Consider the following 15,931-nt stretch of genomic DNA (forward strand, 5'->3'; position numbering starts at 1 on the left):
GGGGGGAGGGAGCTAATGGGGGGGCTGCTGACGTATTACTGTGGCTCTTTGGCAATGTACACTGGTAAATTCTGGCTCCTTCTCAGGCTCAGGTTGGCCACCCCTGACTTATCTGTATTCCATTATAGCGTAGTAGCAAACATTTACATTGTGTTACTCCTGTAACTAAATAACCCAGCAAACGAGAAAGAAGCCTTGAGGAACGCAAATGAAGAACTTTAACAGAAAAGGGCTAATTTCAAAGCACGGGGGCAGTGTGTGTGATAATCGGAGGTTGAAGACTCAAAACACATTCCTAACTCTCTGTCATTAAAGGAAAAGCCCACATAGGTAGAGATATTGTCAGCTTTTTTCTGCGAGAACAAGCTGTAAGGATGGATTCAAGGAAAGATCCTGCATCAGGACTGTTTGGACTCCTACAGGGAAATGTACCAGAGGCAAAGCAGAGATCCCCAGAGACAATCTGGGTACCCTGAAAAGACTTTTGGGAAAGTGGGAGTTTATTAGATCACTGTCACCATTTGGAATGACAAACTGTGACTTACTGTGCATATATTTTACCTTCTTTAACCCCTCAATAACTCTTCCTTTTCTTAGCTAATAAACCTTTAGTTAGTTACTATAAAATTGTCTGCCAGCATTGTCTTTGGTGTAAGATCTAGAGTGCCAATTGATCGGTGGTAAGTCACTGGTCTCTTGGAACTGGAAGCAACCTAAGTGTGATGGAATTTTTGGTTTAAGTGAACTTTTATCACAAAGTCCAGTTTGTCTGGCTGGCAAGATAGACTGGAGAGTCTAAGGGGACTGTCTGTGACTCCATGGTAAGACTGGAAAAGTGAACTGGCAGTTCACATTTGTTACTGGCTCGGTGAAATCTAGTTATAGAACAAACCATCAGTTTGGGGTATCTGCCATGTTTTCTGACAGTCTGGCCTGTGGTAGGCACTCACAGTCATGAGCCACTCCAGAGAGCACGACAAATGCTTCTCTTGCCTCCCCAACTCAATCTCCTCGAGTTCTGCATAAAAGCAGTTTTTCAGTCGAGATGCTTGGCAAAGGGGTGGCTTTGTTAGGACATTTTCAAATGTTGACCCCTTTTTGCTCCCTTCTAATCCACAGGATCACTTTAGTTACAGATGGAAAAGACCATCTACTGTATTAACTCATCCCGTAGCCACTTCCTGCCAGGGGAGAATACAGTCCCACAGCTATTAAACCGCATCTCAGCCAGACAGCAAGAAAAAATGATTATGATCAATGTTGCACTGAATTTATTTATAGTCCACTGACTCCACACTAACCCTGGTTGATGGCAAACCTCGGTTCCCTGCCGGTTCCATCACATCCAATTTATCTGTAGGCAGCAGTGGGCTGAAATATGTCACCATCCAAAATTAATCAGAATTTTCCCTGGACAGATTGTTGCTGCAATCTGCACTGATCCAGATTCTGTTCCTGGTGTTGCTTATGAGGTTGAAGCGCATCAAACCACTGGGTATTTAGTTGCAGACAGAATATTTAGTGACATCTTGTGGGCAAGACGGGTAACATCATAGGAAATCAAACACGCTTCATAGGGCGACCAGGTGTCTGGTTTTCGACCAGAGCACCCACTCAAAAAGGGACCCCGGTGGCTCCGGTCAGCACCGCCAACCAGGCCATTGAAGGTCCGGTCGGCGGTGCTGCGGACCTAAGGCAGGCTAGTCCCTACCTGTCCTGGGGCACCGCGCTGTCCCCTGGAAGCGACCAGCAGGTCCAGCTCCTGGGCGCACTGCCTCCGCCCCGAGCACCAGCTCCACACTCTCAATGGCCGGGAATTGGCCAATGGGAGCCGTGGGGGCGGTGCCTGCGGGTGGGAGTAGCACGCACCATGAAGCTTCCTGCTCCACCCGCCCGCCTAGGAGCCGGACCTGCTGGCTGCTTCCGAAGCGCAGCACGGTGTCCCGGGACAGGCTGGCAGTCTGCCTTAGCCCTGCTGCACCGCTGATTGGGAGCCACCTGAGGTAACCCCGTGCCCCAGCCCTGAGCCCCCCCTGCACCCCAAACCCCTCATCCCCACCCCAGAGCCCACACCCCCAGCCAGAGCCTTCACCCCCATTTAGAGCCCTCACCCCCTCCTGCACCCCAACCCTCTGCCCCAGCCCAGTGAATGTGAGTGAGGGCGGAGGAGAGCGAACCACCAAGGGAGCGAGAATGGTAGTGAGCAGGGGGTGGGGGCTCAGAGAAGGGGTGGGGCAGGGGTGGGGCCTCAGGGAAGGGGCGGGGCTAGGGTGTTCCGTTTTGTGCCAATAGAAAGTTGGCAACCCTATTCATTGTTTCTGTAGGTCAAGCTCACTGCACACCTCAGGGGCTCCTGTCACCCCTCCATCAATCCCCACCCCAAGCTGTCTGTGTACCACCCTCCCTCTCCCTTTCAGCCCCACAGCTGCTCAAGGGTTCGTCTACTCTTGAAAGGTATTTTGGATTAAAGCAGGATGTGAGTTTAAAGTGCAATAGCTATTCTGGTTAATTTCCCATTGTAGACAAGCCCTGCACCTGCTCCAGCAACCCCACCCCAGGAGGAGTTTGGTCAGCTGGGGATCCGTGCAGTGCATGGGTAATCAAACCAACATCATCTTTTCCTCAGCCACATCTCCTCTGCCAGGGGCTGAAAGGGGGTGGGGAGATAGAGCCAATGCAGCAAGGTCTGTGCGACTGGAGGATTCCTTTACCGAAAGGAAATCCAGTTAAACGAGCTTCAAGGTGTATGCAAAGCAGAATTAATGAGGCCAAGGAATTTGGCCCATTGCCTGAAGATGTCACCCATGCTTCTGAGATGGGGAAAAGTACATCATAAAGTTATCTCAGGAGACAGCCATGTGGCCTAGCAATCTGAGCAGAGGACTAATAGCCAGGAATTCCTGGGTTCTGAAAATGACACTGAAACCAACGCTCTGTGATCACCTAGCATCTCTCTGCCTCAATCTCCTTTTCTCTGAAATGGGGATGACACCTCTTACTGGTACATAGGAGTGTTCGGAGAATTCACGGATTCAGTAAGACGTGGAGAAGGAGGAAAGCTGAAATCTGCACTCGGATCCTTCCCTGCACCGAAATCAGTGAGATTGCTCGGGTATAAGCGAGGACAGATTTGGGACCAGGAAATTCTAAGCATGATTATTATGCTGGAAGACTCAGAACATCAGGCATACAATGTGACAACTGGCAGTGGAAACACATGAGACGTGGTCTGCCTCAGCCTCACCCAGATCTGAATCGGCAATAGCTTCTGGGGAGATGGATTACAAGGAAAAATCCTGCTGTCAGTTTATTTAACGAGCTAATGACAGGGGAGGGAAGCTCATTACACACAAGAGCTTGGAAAGCGCCCTCTGTTTCTGGCAGAGGATTTCCAGCCATCTCGACATGCAGGGGCTGTCAATTTCTTTTTTTAAACTACATCAGGCGTGGCTGCAGTGTTCGCTGTGTTCACATCCTTATGCTAATTTCTGCAGATTCTGAACAGGCCAACTGCAACCCTTCTGGGGAGCCAGGGGGAGGGCTTCTGTTAAAGTGATTTGTCCTGAAGATAGGGGCACAACCAGAATTTTGCTAAGGAGTGGGCCCAGCTTACCAGACCAGCTGCCCCAAACTTGAGTGGCGCTGCAGCCCTGTGCCCCAGGCTGCAATGCCCCTCACTGAAACCGGGCCTGGCCACTCCTCTGTCATGATGGGGTGGGGGTCACCCCACCCAAAATTGAGTGAGTAGTGTTGCGTCCTGGCAGACAGGGTCACAACACTACTCACTTAAAGTTGTTCCAGGCAACTCTTTATTGTCCAGACAGGGTCTCAGGGGAGCCTGGGCCCGCTTCCCCCATCCCCAAGGCCACCCATGCCTGAAGTCACTGGGAGGGCTGAGGACATGAATAAAAAACCAATGGGAACATCATAGGCCAGATCCTATTGTCCTTACTCAGGCAAAATTTCCACTGAAGATCCACTGGCATGAGGACTGAATAAGTGCTGTGGAATTCGGCCCAAAGCAGGCTAAGTACATTCTATGGACTGGTGCAGAGCACCTCCCAGTACTTCATTCTAACATCACTTACACCCGGGTAAATCCAGAGTGACTCCACGTGGTGTCCAATTCTGTGCTGCACTTGCAGGAAGTGCAGCGCAAAAGACACAGCCCAAGAGAGGGGGAGCAAAGGTGGCCTGTAGTCGCTTTTGCTCCCTCTGGCTTCTGGGCTATTCTGGTGGCTGACGTGGCCACCCAGCCCAAGTTAGAGAAGCCCCCAGTTGCTCAGACCTATGACAGCAGATACTGCACAGAATCTCTAGCCATGCCCCCATCACATCCCGACACTGGAGCTTGCGAGGTGGAACAGCTCAGAGTTGATTCCAGCTGGACCTGCACTTAAGGAGCTACTCTCCCTGTCCCTTATGAGACCTTTGTACTCTGTGCACTGCTGGGGTGAGGACAGAGGTTGTCCCAGGTTGGACAAACAAAGCGCTATAGGGTGCAGCTGTAATGCCATGGCCCCAGCTCTCTCACCCTTGTAATGAGTGCAGCCAGGAGTTGAAGTAATGGTGTGTAGGGTGATCCCACTTGCCCCTCAGCCCCTCCTTAAAAGCAGACAGGCGCTCTGTCTCGTCGCCCGGGCTTGGGCATGCTCAGCAGCTCCCCCTCCTCCGTGGCTGGTGTCCTCAGAGCTCCCCGTCCTGTTTCCATCTCTTAATAACTGGGTGCAGATTGCGCTGGCCTGTGGCCCCAGCCAGCTCATATGGGCACTAGCAGGGCACAGTACCTGCATGCCCCCTTGGACTTGTGCCCAGCCCCTGTGCAGAGATGAGTCCCATTCGCTGGTCAGAAGAATTAACACCCCAAGCTAAATCAATAAGCTCGAGCCAGCGTCCAGCAGCTGAGCTGGGGCAGGGGGACGGTTGTTGGTGAGGAGAGCAAGGGGAGTATTCCTCAATGGTTTAAGGCGAGGCTGAGAGGAGAGAGGGGGTACATAGCAGACCAGGACAAGGAGGGAGGTTGTTTTCAGGATAGGGGGCAGCACAACTGAGGCAGGAAGCCAAGAAGAGAAAGCGTCACAGAACTGAGAGGAGCAAAGGAGAAGAGCACGGGCCTCTGAGGAAATCGGGGCTGAGAGGTCAGGCTGCGAGGGGAAGTAGCGGGAGTTTGATGCGAAGTGACACCGGGTGAAAGGCAATGAAAGGCTGACAATAATCGGGAGGGAGGCAATGTGTTCTGGGCTGCCCTCACATGATGCTCACACTTGGCAGCCCTGTCACGCACCCTGCTGAGCTGTGTGTGGGCAGGAGCTGCAGCAGCTGTTGGCCCCTGGATGCCAAAGTGTACCCCATGACTGCTGCTAGATCCAAGTGGGTAAGGGCAGTTGGCAATAGCAACAGCAAGAACAGGACCCCAGTCCGACTCCACACCCCAGTCCCTGAAAGAAACCACAGCCAGACTCCTGAATCCCCTCTGCCACCTAGCTGGACCCCAGACCTCTGCCCCTCAGAGAGATCCCAGACCCCTATTCTCCAGAGACACCTCAACCACCAGATTCCAGCTATCACATCCCTCCAAGACAGATCCCAGCTCCCCTCCCAGACAGCACTCCCGCCCAACCCCCACAGCACCCAGGCACCGCAGCATCCCCCGACACACTCCAGCACCCACCGACTCAAGCACCCCAAAACCCCACCCAGCAAGTCCAGGCCCTTTCGCCCCCAGCACCTCCTACACCCCTACCAGCCCCAGCCTCATATTTTCTAAGTTTTACGCAGCTCCATGTCCAACCCTTGCCACTGCTTGCGGAAGGGGGTATTAAACAGAAATTTACAGTCACATGCAGCTTATTTGCAAATATGCAAATTAGCTGGGTGGCTCATTTGCATTAAATGTCGTGTGTGTTGCTCAGCAGCCGTGACTGTCCTTGGAGGAGCGGGAGAGGGTGACTTCAGCAGCGGCATTTGGAATGGACTGGAGGGAGGGGAAGGAAGTGGTCACAGTAACCTAGGTGAGAGCTCACGAGACTTGGATGGTGCAGGTAACACTCTTCTCAGCCCTTCATCTTGACCCTCCCTTACACCTTCGCTCCCATTTCCTCCTGCTCTACCTCTCTCTCTCTCTCTATGCCCCAGTCCTCTCTCCCGCCTTCTCCCTTTGTGGTGTGGACTAGGGGGACAGTGAGGAAAGGGGCAAAATGAAAGGAAAAAAATCAGGATACTGAAGTGTGAACATGTGAGGGAGGAAAGAGAAGTGCTGGAGCTGCCAGTCTGAGGGACAGGAGAGGGTGGGGCCATCAGAACTGACAAATCAGATGATTTCTAATGTTTGGTTTATAGTGGGATTTGGAACATGTAGAAATAGAAATACAGGGGTAAAGCACGAACTCCATGTGGATCAGCCTGCCCCATCTCTGTGCCGATGCAGGCTTGTTCCCTGGTGTCTACGATGAACAGGGGGATGATAAGAGCAGCAGCGTCACACGAGCAAAGGCAGAAGGAAGATTTTTCCATTTTGTACTTTTCTAAAAATGAACCCATATTATGAATGAGGAATGAATGAAGTGGCTGTGGGCGGCCTGCAGGAGGGCTGGATGCTGTTCGTACTTAAACTGGGAGGCTGTCCTTGGAGTTACACCAGTGTAAAAGTAGAGGGAGATTAGAATCAGGCCCCCAGAAACCTCAGCGCCGCCACTGATCAGTTGGGACACTCATCTGAACCTTGGAAACCCCTCCCCCATCTATCCCAGAATATCCAGGGGCTGAACATTCTCCATCTGATATTCTAAAACATTCGGCTCCCCCGACCCTCGGGACAGATTACCATTGATTTGCTTGGTGCTGGGTTTTTAGAAATGCTCAAAACTCCCATTTAGGCCCAGCTCAGGGCCAGATTTTCAAAGATGTTCAGCATCCAGCAACACTCATTGGGACACCTACCGGCCAGGTTTTTAAAGGAGCTCATTCCACAAAACTGCACCCAACATGCAGAACCCTTTTACAAACAAACCCGCTTGGTTTGGTGACTAAATAGACAGGGTGGATAAAAATCAATGATTTTTAAAAAATAAATTAAAAAAAAAAACAACGGATTTTTTTTTTATTTAAATTGGATTTTTTTTGATAAAATGCTTTTTGAGGAAAAAAGCTATCTAAAGATTGTTTTAAATAAGATACATTATAGCTCAAAGATATCTCATCATGGAATAGGGATTATACATTTTAATTCTATAGTATGAGACAATATAGTCGTATAATGTTTAAGAAAATGTTTTGTAAATTAGTTCCAATAATTCATGGATTAGGGACCCAATCTTATGTGGTTCTACAGGCTTCTGTATAGATTATTTAGGTTAATCTTTCTATCTACCCAATGGGACTCAGTGCTCAGTCTCTAGAAGATACCATAAGAGATGTTTAGTTTTGCAGTTCTCAAACTGTGGATTTGTGTCTCCAGAGCTAACATGCTTGTTAACAGCAAAAATGGTTTTAAATAAATAAATATATATATAGCGGTGAGAAATAACAGACCTCAACTCTATAGTCCCTCTGCAAATTTGTGTACACAGAGTCAATCTCTTACCTCTCTCTAAAAGTGCAAAGTTTTAAAAAGTTCAATGAATAGAAAGAAGATTGTTGGGGGCAGAATAGATCTGGACAAGGAGAAGTCTGGAGATAAATGTGAGAAGTGAGGGACATATGCTTTTTTGTGAAAATATTATATGTTTGCTGTTGAAGAACAAAATCCAGGATACTTAATGTTGTTGTTTTAGTTAAATAAAACAATTTAAATGTCTGTCTGGTGATGTTCTCCTCCTAATACAGCATGGCAAGAAAATCCTCCAAATATGAATGATTAACCTGTTGAATTGGAGATAGTTCACCTCCCAATGACTTCATAAATATCTGCTTCAATTACCTTTGGTAAATGAAATAACCAGTCATCCATTTTCTGATATAGCCGTAAAACTAATCTGAAAAGTTTTCAAAATAAATCACTGTTTAAAAATGTATAGTGTGTGCCTTCTAAAAATGAAACCTACATCTGTCTCTGAGTGGTGAAGAATATGTATTAAGGTTATAACAACCAACAAGAATGCACTTTTATGTAGAAAACCATGATTAAATAGAGTCTTCCTGACTAGTGATTTAAATCAATTTGATTTAAATCAAATCCACCCTGTAAATGGAAGCCAAGATGTTTTGCTAATCCAGCCCTAATCCAGTGGGATCCCCCACAAGAAATGAACCTGCTTCATAGACCAACCATTTGTGCTACTAGTTTAAAAGCTTCCCACCTAGAGGCAAATGCTCAGCCTGCCGCTCCGCCATACACACAAACTCCAAGTCAATGGCAGAGTTGAATGTGGCTCAGTTGTTCAATAGGCCAGTGAGAAGGTGCTAACTGGTCTTTGCAGGGTTGTTTCACCTGCTTTTTCATTGTCTTGTACACTGGGACTGAGGTTTGTAAATTGCCTAAGGGGTTTAGATGCCCGATTGCCATTAAAATTAATGGAAATTGGGCATCCAAATTCCCTACGTCGCTTTGAAACTCCCAACTGAAGTATTCTGCATCAAGCTTATTATCACACTAAAGCCTTCACTGTCCACCACTGTCATTAGAAATGGTGAATGAGCAACTGCAACATATACAGCAGAGACAAACATAAGATGCTGAGCAGAGCCTCAAACACCTGAGCTACTCTCAGGCAAAGGCCAAGGATTAATTTCATGAAGTCACATGCTACCCTTAGGGCATCAGCATGACAGCAGGAAGAATTAAGAAAATCAGAGAATCAACACTTCCACTTCTAAGCCCCCAGCTGAGAGGCACAACCCTAACCTGCTGCATTCCCTTCACTTAGGTTTCCTGGATTCTCTTGTACAGAGATTGCCAGGTCTGCTGAACTGCTCTGAATGTTTTCGCAGGCCCGAAGAAGAGTTCTGTGGAGATCGAAACAGCATCTCTCTCACCAGCAGAAGTGGGTCCAATAAAAGATATTACCTCCCCCCCCTTGTCTCTCTGAACGATGTAGTAATTCTTTGGGGCTCACCAAATGGGGATTGGGTTGAGACTATTTCCATTTTTCTTAGCCATCATTAAGCCATAATTTGTGGATTGTAGTGTTTTCCATATGTGATGGACTGGGCCCTAACCTTCATTTTCACTCCCACATAGTAACATATCCAAGAGATATCCTTCAACAGACATACTAGCTTTTCGTCTCTCTAGCCCACCACTTTAGCACCTTAATCATAGAATCATAGAATATCAGGGTTGGAAGGGACCTCAGGAGGTCATCTAGTCCAACCCCCTGCTCTAAGCAGGACCAATCCCCCATCATTGGTGATGCTGAAAAAGAGCTAGTTTTCAGACTTCAGTATCAAACCAATGTGTCAAACAAAGCCTTTGCAACCAGTTAATTCCACATAGCATGCATCTTTTTATTCAAGGGTTATTATCCAGTTTGTGCTTCAATTACAGGGACACTGTCAGCTTAAAAAAAAAAATCCTGGATATGATTCTCCCCTATCCTGCATCTTGTGTCATTTACAACTGTGCAAACTGAGTGTAAAAAGGTGCCATCCAGACTTGGTAGCATTTGATACACTCACGTTGCACTGGCATAAGCGACTGTGCAAGGTGCAAAGCAGTGGAAAAACCAGGCCTCACAGTATGTATAAAACACAAGTGTCCCAGCTGTGTTACTAGACAAGAACAAAGATTGTTAAATAAGGAACTAATTTTTAAATTAATTTGCAAACACCACATAAGCTCCTTGTTTGCTTCTTGCCTTTACTACTGGACTAGTCAGTTTCAGATTCTCATCACTAGCACAATGTAGTGATGTTTGGGCTGCAAACAGAAACGGGGAGGGTTTATTTGTTTAAAACACTCATTCTACTGGAACTTAATGAAAACATGCATGGGAACATTTGTATTGGTCTGAGGTTTTGTTAAAGCGTATTTTTACAAAACCTAAATTTGGGGCTACAAGTGACCTGACAATGTTCCTTTCAGATTCTGAATTCATATCACAGAATGGGCACTTTTTAATTTAGCAACTAAAGACTGCACACGGCAACAAGAAAACAGCTATTAAAAAAAAATCCTAACCCTCAGCTCTAGCGCCTTTTCCCTCCACTCCGCCCAAAAATCATAGACTAAAGATGAGCAAGAAAGTAAACAAACTTGCTTTGCATTAGCCAGCTCAGTCTATTTTAAGGCCGAATCCTTCTTCCATTGAAGTCGAACGGAGTGTTGCCATTGATTTCAATGGAGGAATCTGGGCACTTGCCTAGGTTTGCTAGGAAAATGGAACTCTGCTAATACACTTCGTGACACTTTCTCTAAGGAGCTCGTGATTTAGTAACAGGCTCCGTTATTGTCAGAACTGACAGACTGGGTTCTTCTCTGACAGAGTAATTACAGATAATTACAACACGTGAAACAGCAGATCAAACAGAAGGAAGGCAGTGATGCTCTTTCTTTTAACAGCACATTTGCACAGCACATTATTAATCTATCTGCATGTCAGGAAGAGAATCTTACCAACGGTCCTCATTCTAATACACACCTGCTTTCGCCTAATAGCAGCCAGCGTTTTTGCACCACCGAACTTATGTAATCTGTCCTCCTTAATCAGTGGAACAAATGCAGCACTCTCATAATCTATTACATAAAAGTGCAAATAGTTTATCTGTGTTGTTCCTGCTGCAATCACATAATGAAAGTGTTGTTTTTGAAAGAAGGAAATGGAGGGTAGTGGCTTATAATCAGGAATCTAACCATGTGAACTTGCGCTCCCATCACATCTCACAAGCTAAGCATGGTCAGGTCAAGTTCTGGGATAGGAGACCACCAAGGCATCACTACGTGGTGCTGGAAGAGGTGTAGGTGCTTCATTAGGTGGTGCTCGTCTTTGAGTCAATGCCCTGTAGCGTTAGCTGCAGTTCTTTTCCATAACTGCTGAGTCCAAGACAAGGCTTGGGGAGAGCCTCCCTTCCTGGCATAGGCCGTACAAGCTTTGTTAGTCTGGCAGCCGGGCAGCCAAACAGCACTACAGGGTCTGTTTCCAGTGGCTTCAGTAAACAGTCTCCTTTTCATTCATTGCCATTAAGGGTTTATCTAAATGGTGCATTAGTCCACACTGCAGAAGTGCAAATTCTAATGCACACTAGCGTGTTGCACACTAACTGGCCCGAGTGGACCCTGCTGACGTGCACTCAGTGTTCCCCATGCACATGAAAGTAGTCCTGTTTGAAATGGGACTACGTTAACATGCACTAGGGAATTCCGGGTCTACACCAGCCAGATACTGCGCAACACCCTGGCACGCACTAGAATTTACACCCCTCTAGTGCGGACTGACACATTGTACAGACCAAGTCTTTGGTCCTGAATCATCTGTGCCATGTAATCAACACAAAACCCTCTGGTTAGACAATGGGTAACTGCTACCATCTGCTCAGAGCCCAGATGAGAGCCAGGTTGCGTGTGTGTTTTCAGGGTCATAGCAGAAAACAGAAACTTGGAGTGCTGGTCTCCCAGTCCGCTGCTCTAACCCCTGTACTTTCCTGTTTGGGTGCCCCTATGTTTTAGATGCAATTGCTGAAGCCAAAGTAATGCATAGCCAAAAAGTTGACATTATACCATATATATATATATATGGTCTATAACTCAAGACTTTCATAAACTTCTGCTGGCCTTCTGACACACTTTTATACTTCAGACCAAACACATCTTGTGTTGCCAAGACTGTGCAGAAGACCTCTGTAAGGAAACTGTTAGGAGTTTTTTTGCAAGAAGTGCTAGACTGCAAGTATTAAAGGCTTTTCTTGGCTCTTCAACACTGATTCTAGGTTGATGGAATATTTCTTCTATCAGCCTGAACTACCCCATCCTGGGGAGGTGGATTATCTACACTGCCATAAGAACCCTGTCCATTGGCATAGGTAGCGTCTACACCAGTGGTCCTCAAGCCATGGGCCATTTGCGGCCCAATCAGCACACAGCGGCAGCGCATGTGAAATCCTCAGAGCCATACAGGTAGTATATATATTGTGTGGATGCAGCCCACATAACACATAAAGAGCCGCATATGCGGTCTACAATGGTAAATAGGTTGAGAACCACTGGTCTATACTGAAGCAATAGCTATAGGATTTGAAGTGTAGACATACCCTGAGATGACAGAAGCCTTAGAAATATGATAGGCATATATGGAGTGATGGCCCTATGGTTTAATAATCAGTGGGCGGATGGGCTGACTGGAATGAGAACGGGGTTAATTTGGGGGTGACATTTGTATTTTCAAGGTGCCACTTCTGACCACAATCAAAAGTAAAAGTCCTAAAATAGCCCAAGGAAAGTTGTTCCTGCTGAACTGTACTCACCTGTGTATGTTTGTGTTCACGTCACCCCTAGCGGCTGCTGTCTACAAAGAGATATATAAGACTATATCCTTGCTGGTATAAATCACCATAGACCCTGTGACTTCAACAGAGATAGATCAATTTATATGAGCTGCGGATCTGACCCATAAGGCCTGAGACTACTACAGGTAATGGAGAGATTCTCTTTTAGCACAAAAGACAGGAGTCTGCAATTTTGGAGTAGGTCTGAATTCTTTCCCTGCTGATGGCTAGTCAGCCAAGGAATTGGTACACCAGAGCATTTGGAAGCAGGAAATACTGTAAACCTCAGGAGATTTCCAGTCTGAAAGTAGCCAAACATCAAAACTCTGAACCATTTGTGGTTCCCCTATCATTAATGAAAAGCAGCACGTTGGTAGGAAAAAATGGGTGGAACTGCTCAAAACCCAAATGAGATCACCTAAGTGAGCATTACTTTAACAACAGAATGGGGGAAAAGAGCTCTCAGACCTGTTTTCACTGGATGAAAAACGATCGCTTGGCGGGATGAAAAGGAGGATTGCATTTACATAGAGAAATGCACCTTTAAGAATCTGGCCACTTTTATCTAGGTGCTTACATGTGGATTTGAGAGCCTGGCCCTGGGCACCCAGGTTTGAAAATCATAGAATATCAGGGTTGGAAGGGACCTCAGGAGGTCATCTAGTCCAACCCCCTGCTCAAAGCAGGACCAATCCCCAACTAAATCATCCCAGCCAGGGCTTTGTCAAGCCTGACCTTAAAAACCTCTAAGGAAGGAGATTCCACCACCTCCCTAGGTAACCCATTCCAGTGCTTCACCACCCTCCTAGTGAAAAAGTTTTTCCTAATATCCAACCTAAACCTCCCTCACTTCAACTTGAGACCATTACTCCTTGTTCTGTCATCTGTCACACGGAGAACAGTCTAGATCCATCCTCTTTCGACCCCCCTTTCAGGTAGTTGAAAGTAGCTATCAAATCCCCCCTCATTCTTCTCTTCTGTAGACTAAATAATCCCAGTTCCCCCAGCCTCTCCTCATAAGTCATGTGCTCCAGCCCCCTAATCATTTTTGTTGCCCTCCGCTGGACTCTTTCCAATTTTTCCACATCCTTCTTGTAGTGTGGGGGCCAAAACTGGACACAGTACTCCAGATGAGGCCTCACCAATGCTCAATAGAGGGGAATGATCACGTCCCTCGATCTGCTGGCAATGCCCCTACTTATACAGCCCAAAATGCCGTTAGCCTTCTTGGCAACAAGGGCACACTGTTGACTTATATCCAGCTCCTCGTTCACTGTAACCCGTAGGTCCTTTTCTGCAGAACTGCTGCCTAGCCACTTGGTCCCTAGTCTGTAGCAGTGCATGGGATTCTTCCGTCCTAAGTGCAGGACTCTGCACTTGTCCTTGTTGAACCTCATCAGATTTCTTTTGGCCCAATCCTCTAATTTGTCTAGGTCCCTCTGTATCCTATCCCTACCCTCCAGCGGATCTACCACTCCTCCCAGTTTAGTGTCATCTGCAAACTTGCTGAGGGTGCAAATCCACGCCATCCTCCAGATTATTAATGAAGATATTGAACACAACCGGCCCCAGGACTGACCCTTGGGGCACTCCGTTTGATACCGGCTGCCAACTAGACATGGAGCCATTGATCATTACCCGTTGAGCCCGATGATCTAGCCAGCTTTCTATCCACCTTATACTCCACTAATCCAGTCCATACTTCTTTAACTTGCTGGCAATGTTGATGTAAGTGTCAAATCCTTGCAAAGAAAACCTACACGCTATGAACCAGGCATAAACTGATTTCTGTATGAGTCTTCCGACAGTTCTGTAACGACGGCTTGGAGCAGTGTGAACTGCCCAATTTATCTCATTGGGGTGCTGTTGACTCTAGAATTTAATGAGGATAGCTGATAAGTGATCTGCCAATGGATGTGTTTCTGACTTTTTGTTATGTTCACGCAAGAAAGCCTGGAAAACTCTCCCCCCATCCCCACGTTATTGTGTTTGTTGTGAACGTTCACAAACTGATTGAAGAACTGGTGTGGTGGACCCTTAATAAAGGCATCCTTTCTCCAAAATGCTCATTAGTTATTTGAGTTAGATAGCTGTTAAACAAAAACCCCTCCATGATTTAAAATAGTCTGGCTTAAAAATCCTTGCCACTCTCAGTTGCTCCCAAGAGCAAAGGAATGAAGTTGCATCTTAGAATTGATTTCTGCTGAAAGTGCAGAAAAAAGGCATTGCTTGCTCTGACTGGTGTAGCTGGGTAAGAAATATTTGAAACGTATTCTGACATCGACTGAGTACCTCCTCTGCCACTCTTGGCCCTGCCCCAAAGGGTGTGGTGCAGATACGGTGACCAGGTGTCTGGTTTTCGACCAGAACACCTAGTCAAAAAGGGACCCTGGCGGCTCCGGTCAACACCGCCGAGCGGGTTGTTAAAAGTCCGGTCTGCAGTGCTGCGGAGCTAAGGCAGGCTAGTCCCTACCTGTCCTGGCTCCACGCTGCGTCCCAGAAGCAGCCAGCAGGTCTGGCTCCTAAGTGGGGAGGGCACGGGGCTCCGCATGCTGCCCCCACCCCCTGCACCAGCTCCACACTCCCATTGGCTGGAAACCATGGCCAATGGGAGCTGCGGGGGCAGTGCCTGCGGGCAAGAGCAGTGCGCAGAGCCACCTGTCATGCCTCCACCTAAGAGACTGACCTGCTGGCTGCTTCCAGGGCGCACAGTGCCAGAGCAGCCAGACAGCCTGCCTTAGCCCCACTCGCCGCTGACCAGGAGCCACCCAAGGTAAGCCTACCCCCCAACCCTGAGCCCCAACCCCCTACCCTCCAACCCTGAGCCCCAACCCCCTACCCCAGTGCCCCCCTGTGCCCCAAATGCTTCATCCCCAGCCCCATCCCAGAGCCTGTACCCATGACTTGGAGCAGTGTGAACTGCCCAATTTATCTCATTGGGATGCTGCTTTACCCAGAGCCTGTACCCCCTCCTGCACCCCATCCCCCTGACCCAGCTCTAACCCCCCCTCCAAACCCGGAGCCCCCTCCTGCACCTCAAACCCCTCATCCCCGGCCCCACCCTAGAGCCTGCACCCCCAGATGGAGCCCTCATGCCCCCTGCACCCCAACCCTCTGCCCCAGCCCATAGCCCCCTCCCACACCCTGAACCCCTCTACCCCACCCCCCATCCTGGAGCCCTGTCCTGCACCCGAAACCCTTCTCCAGCCCCACTCTAGAACCCCACACCCCCAGACAGAGCCCTCACCCCCTCCTGCACCCCAACCCCCTGGCCCCTGCCCCAGCCCAGTGAAAGTGAGTGGGCATGGGGGAGAGCAAGCCACAGAGGGAGGGGGAATGTAGTTAGCGAGGGGCAGGGCCTCAGGGAAGGGGCGGGGCTAGGGTGTTCAGTTTTGTGCAATTAGAAAGTTGGCAACCCTAGGTGGAGAGCAGAACTGAGACCAGCTGAGTGCCCGGTCAGACCCATGGCTCTGAGCCTACAAAGCAGTCACTGATCAGTGGGCAGGAGCACTGT

The 15,931-nt window shown here is 48.1% G+C and overlaps 1 protein-coding gene across 1 annotated transcript in view; it reads right to left on the minus strand.

Annotated features, from left to right (window-relative positions):
* MCF2L2 (MCF.2 cell line derived transforming sequence-like 2) overlaps positions 1-15,931 on the minus strand; it is a 306,850-nt gene that overhangs the window by 214,671 nt on the left and 76,248 nt on the right. Inside the window, exon 3 of the mRNA XM_034780536.1 lies at positions 10,553-10,672. Coding sequence (XP_034636427.1) covers positions 10,553-10,672 — 120 coding nt within the window. The remainder of the gene's footprint in view (positions 1-10,552; positions 10,673-15,931) is intronic.

The sequence above is a fragment of the Trachemys scripta genome, chromosome 9, assembly GCF_013100865.1.
Source record: "Trachemys scripta elegans isolate TJP31775 chromosome 9, CAS_Tse_1.0, whole genome shotgun sequence".
Taxonomy (NCBI): Eukaryota; Metazoa; Chordata; order Testudines; family Emydidae; genus Trachemys; species Trachemys scripta.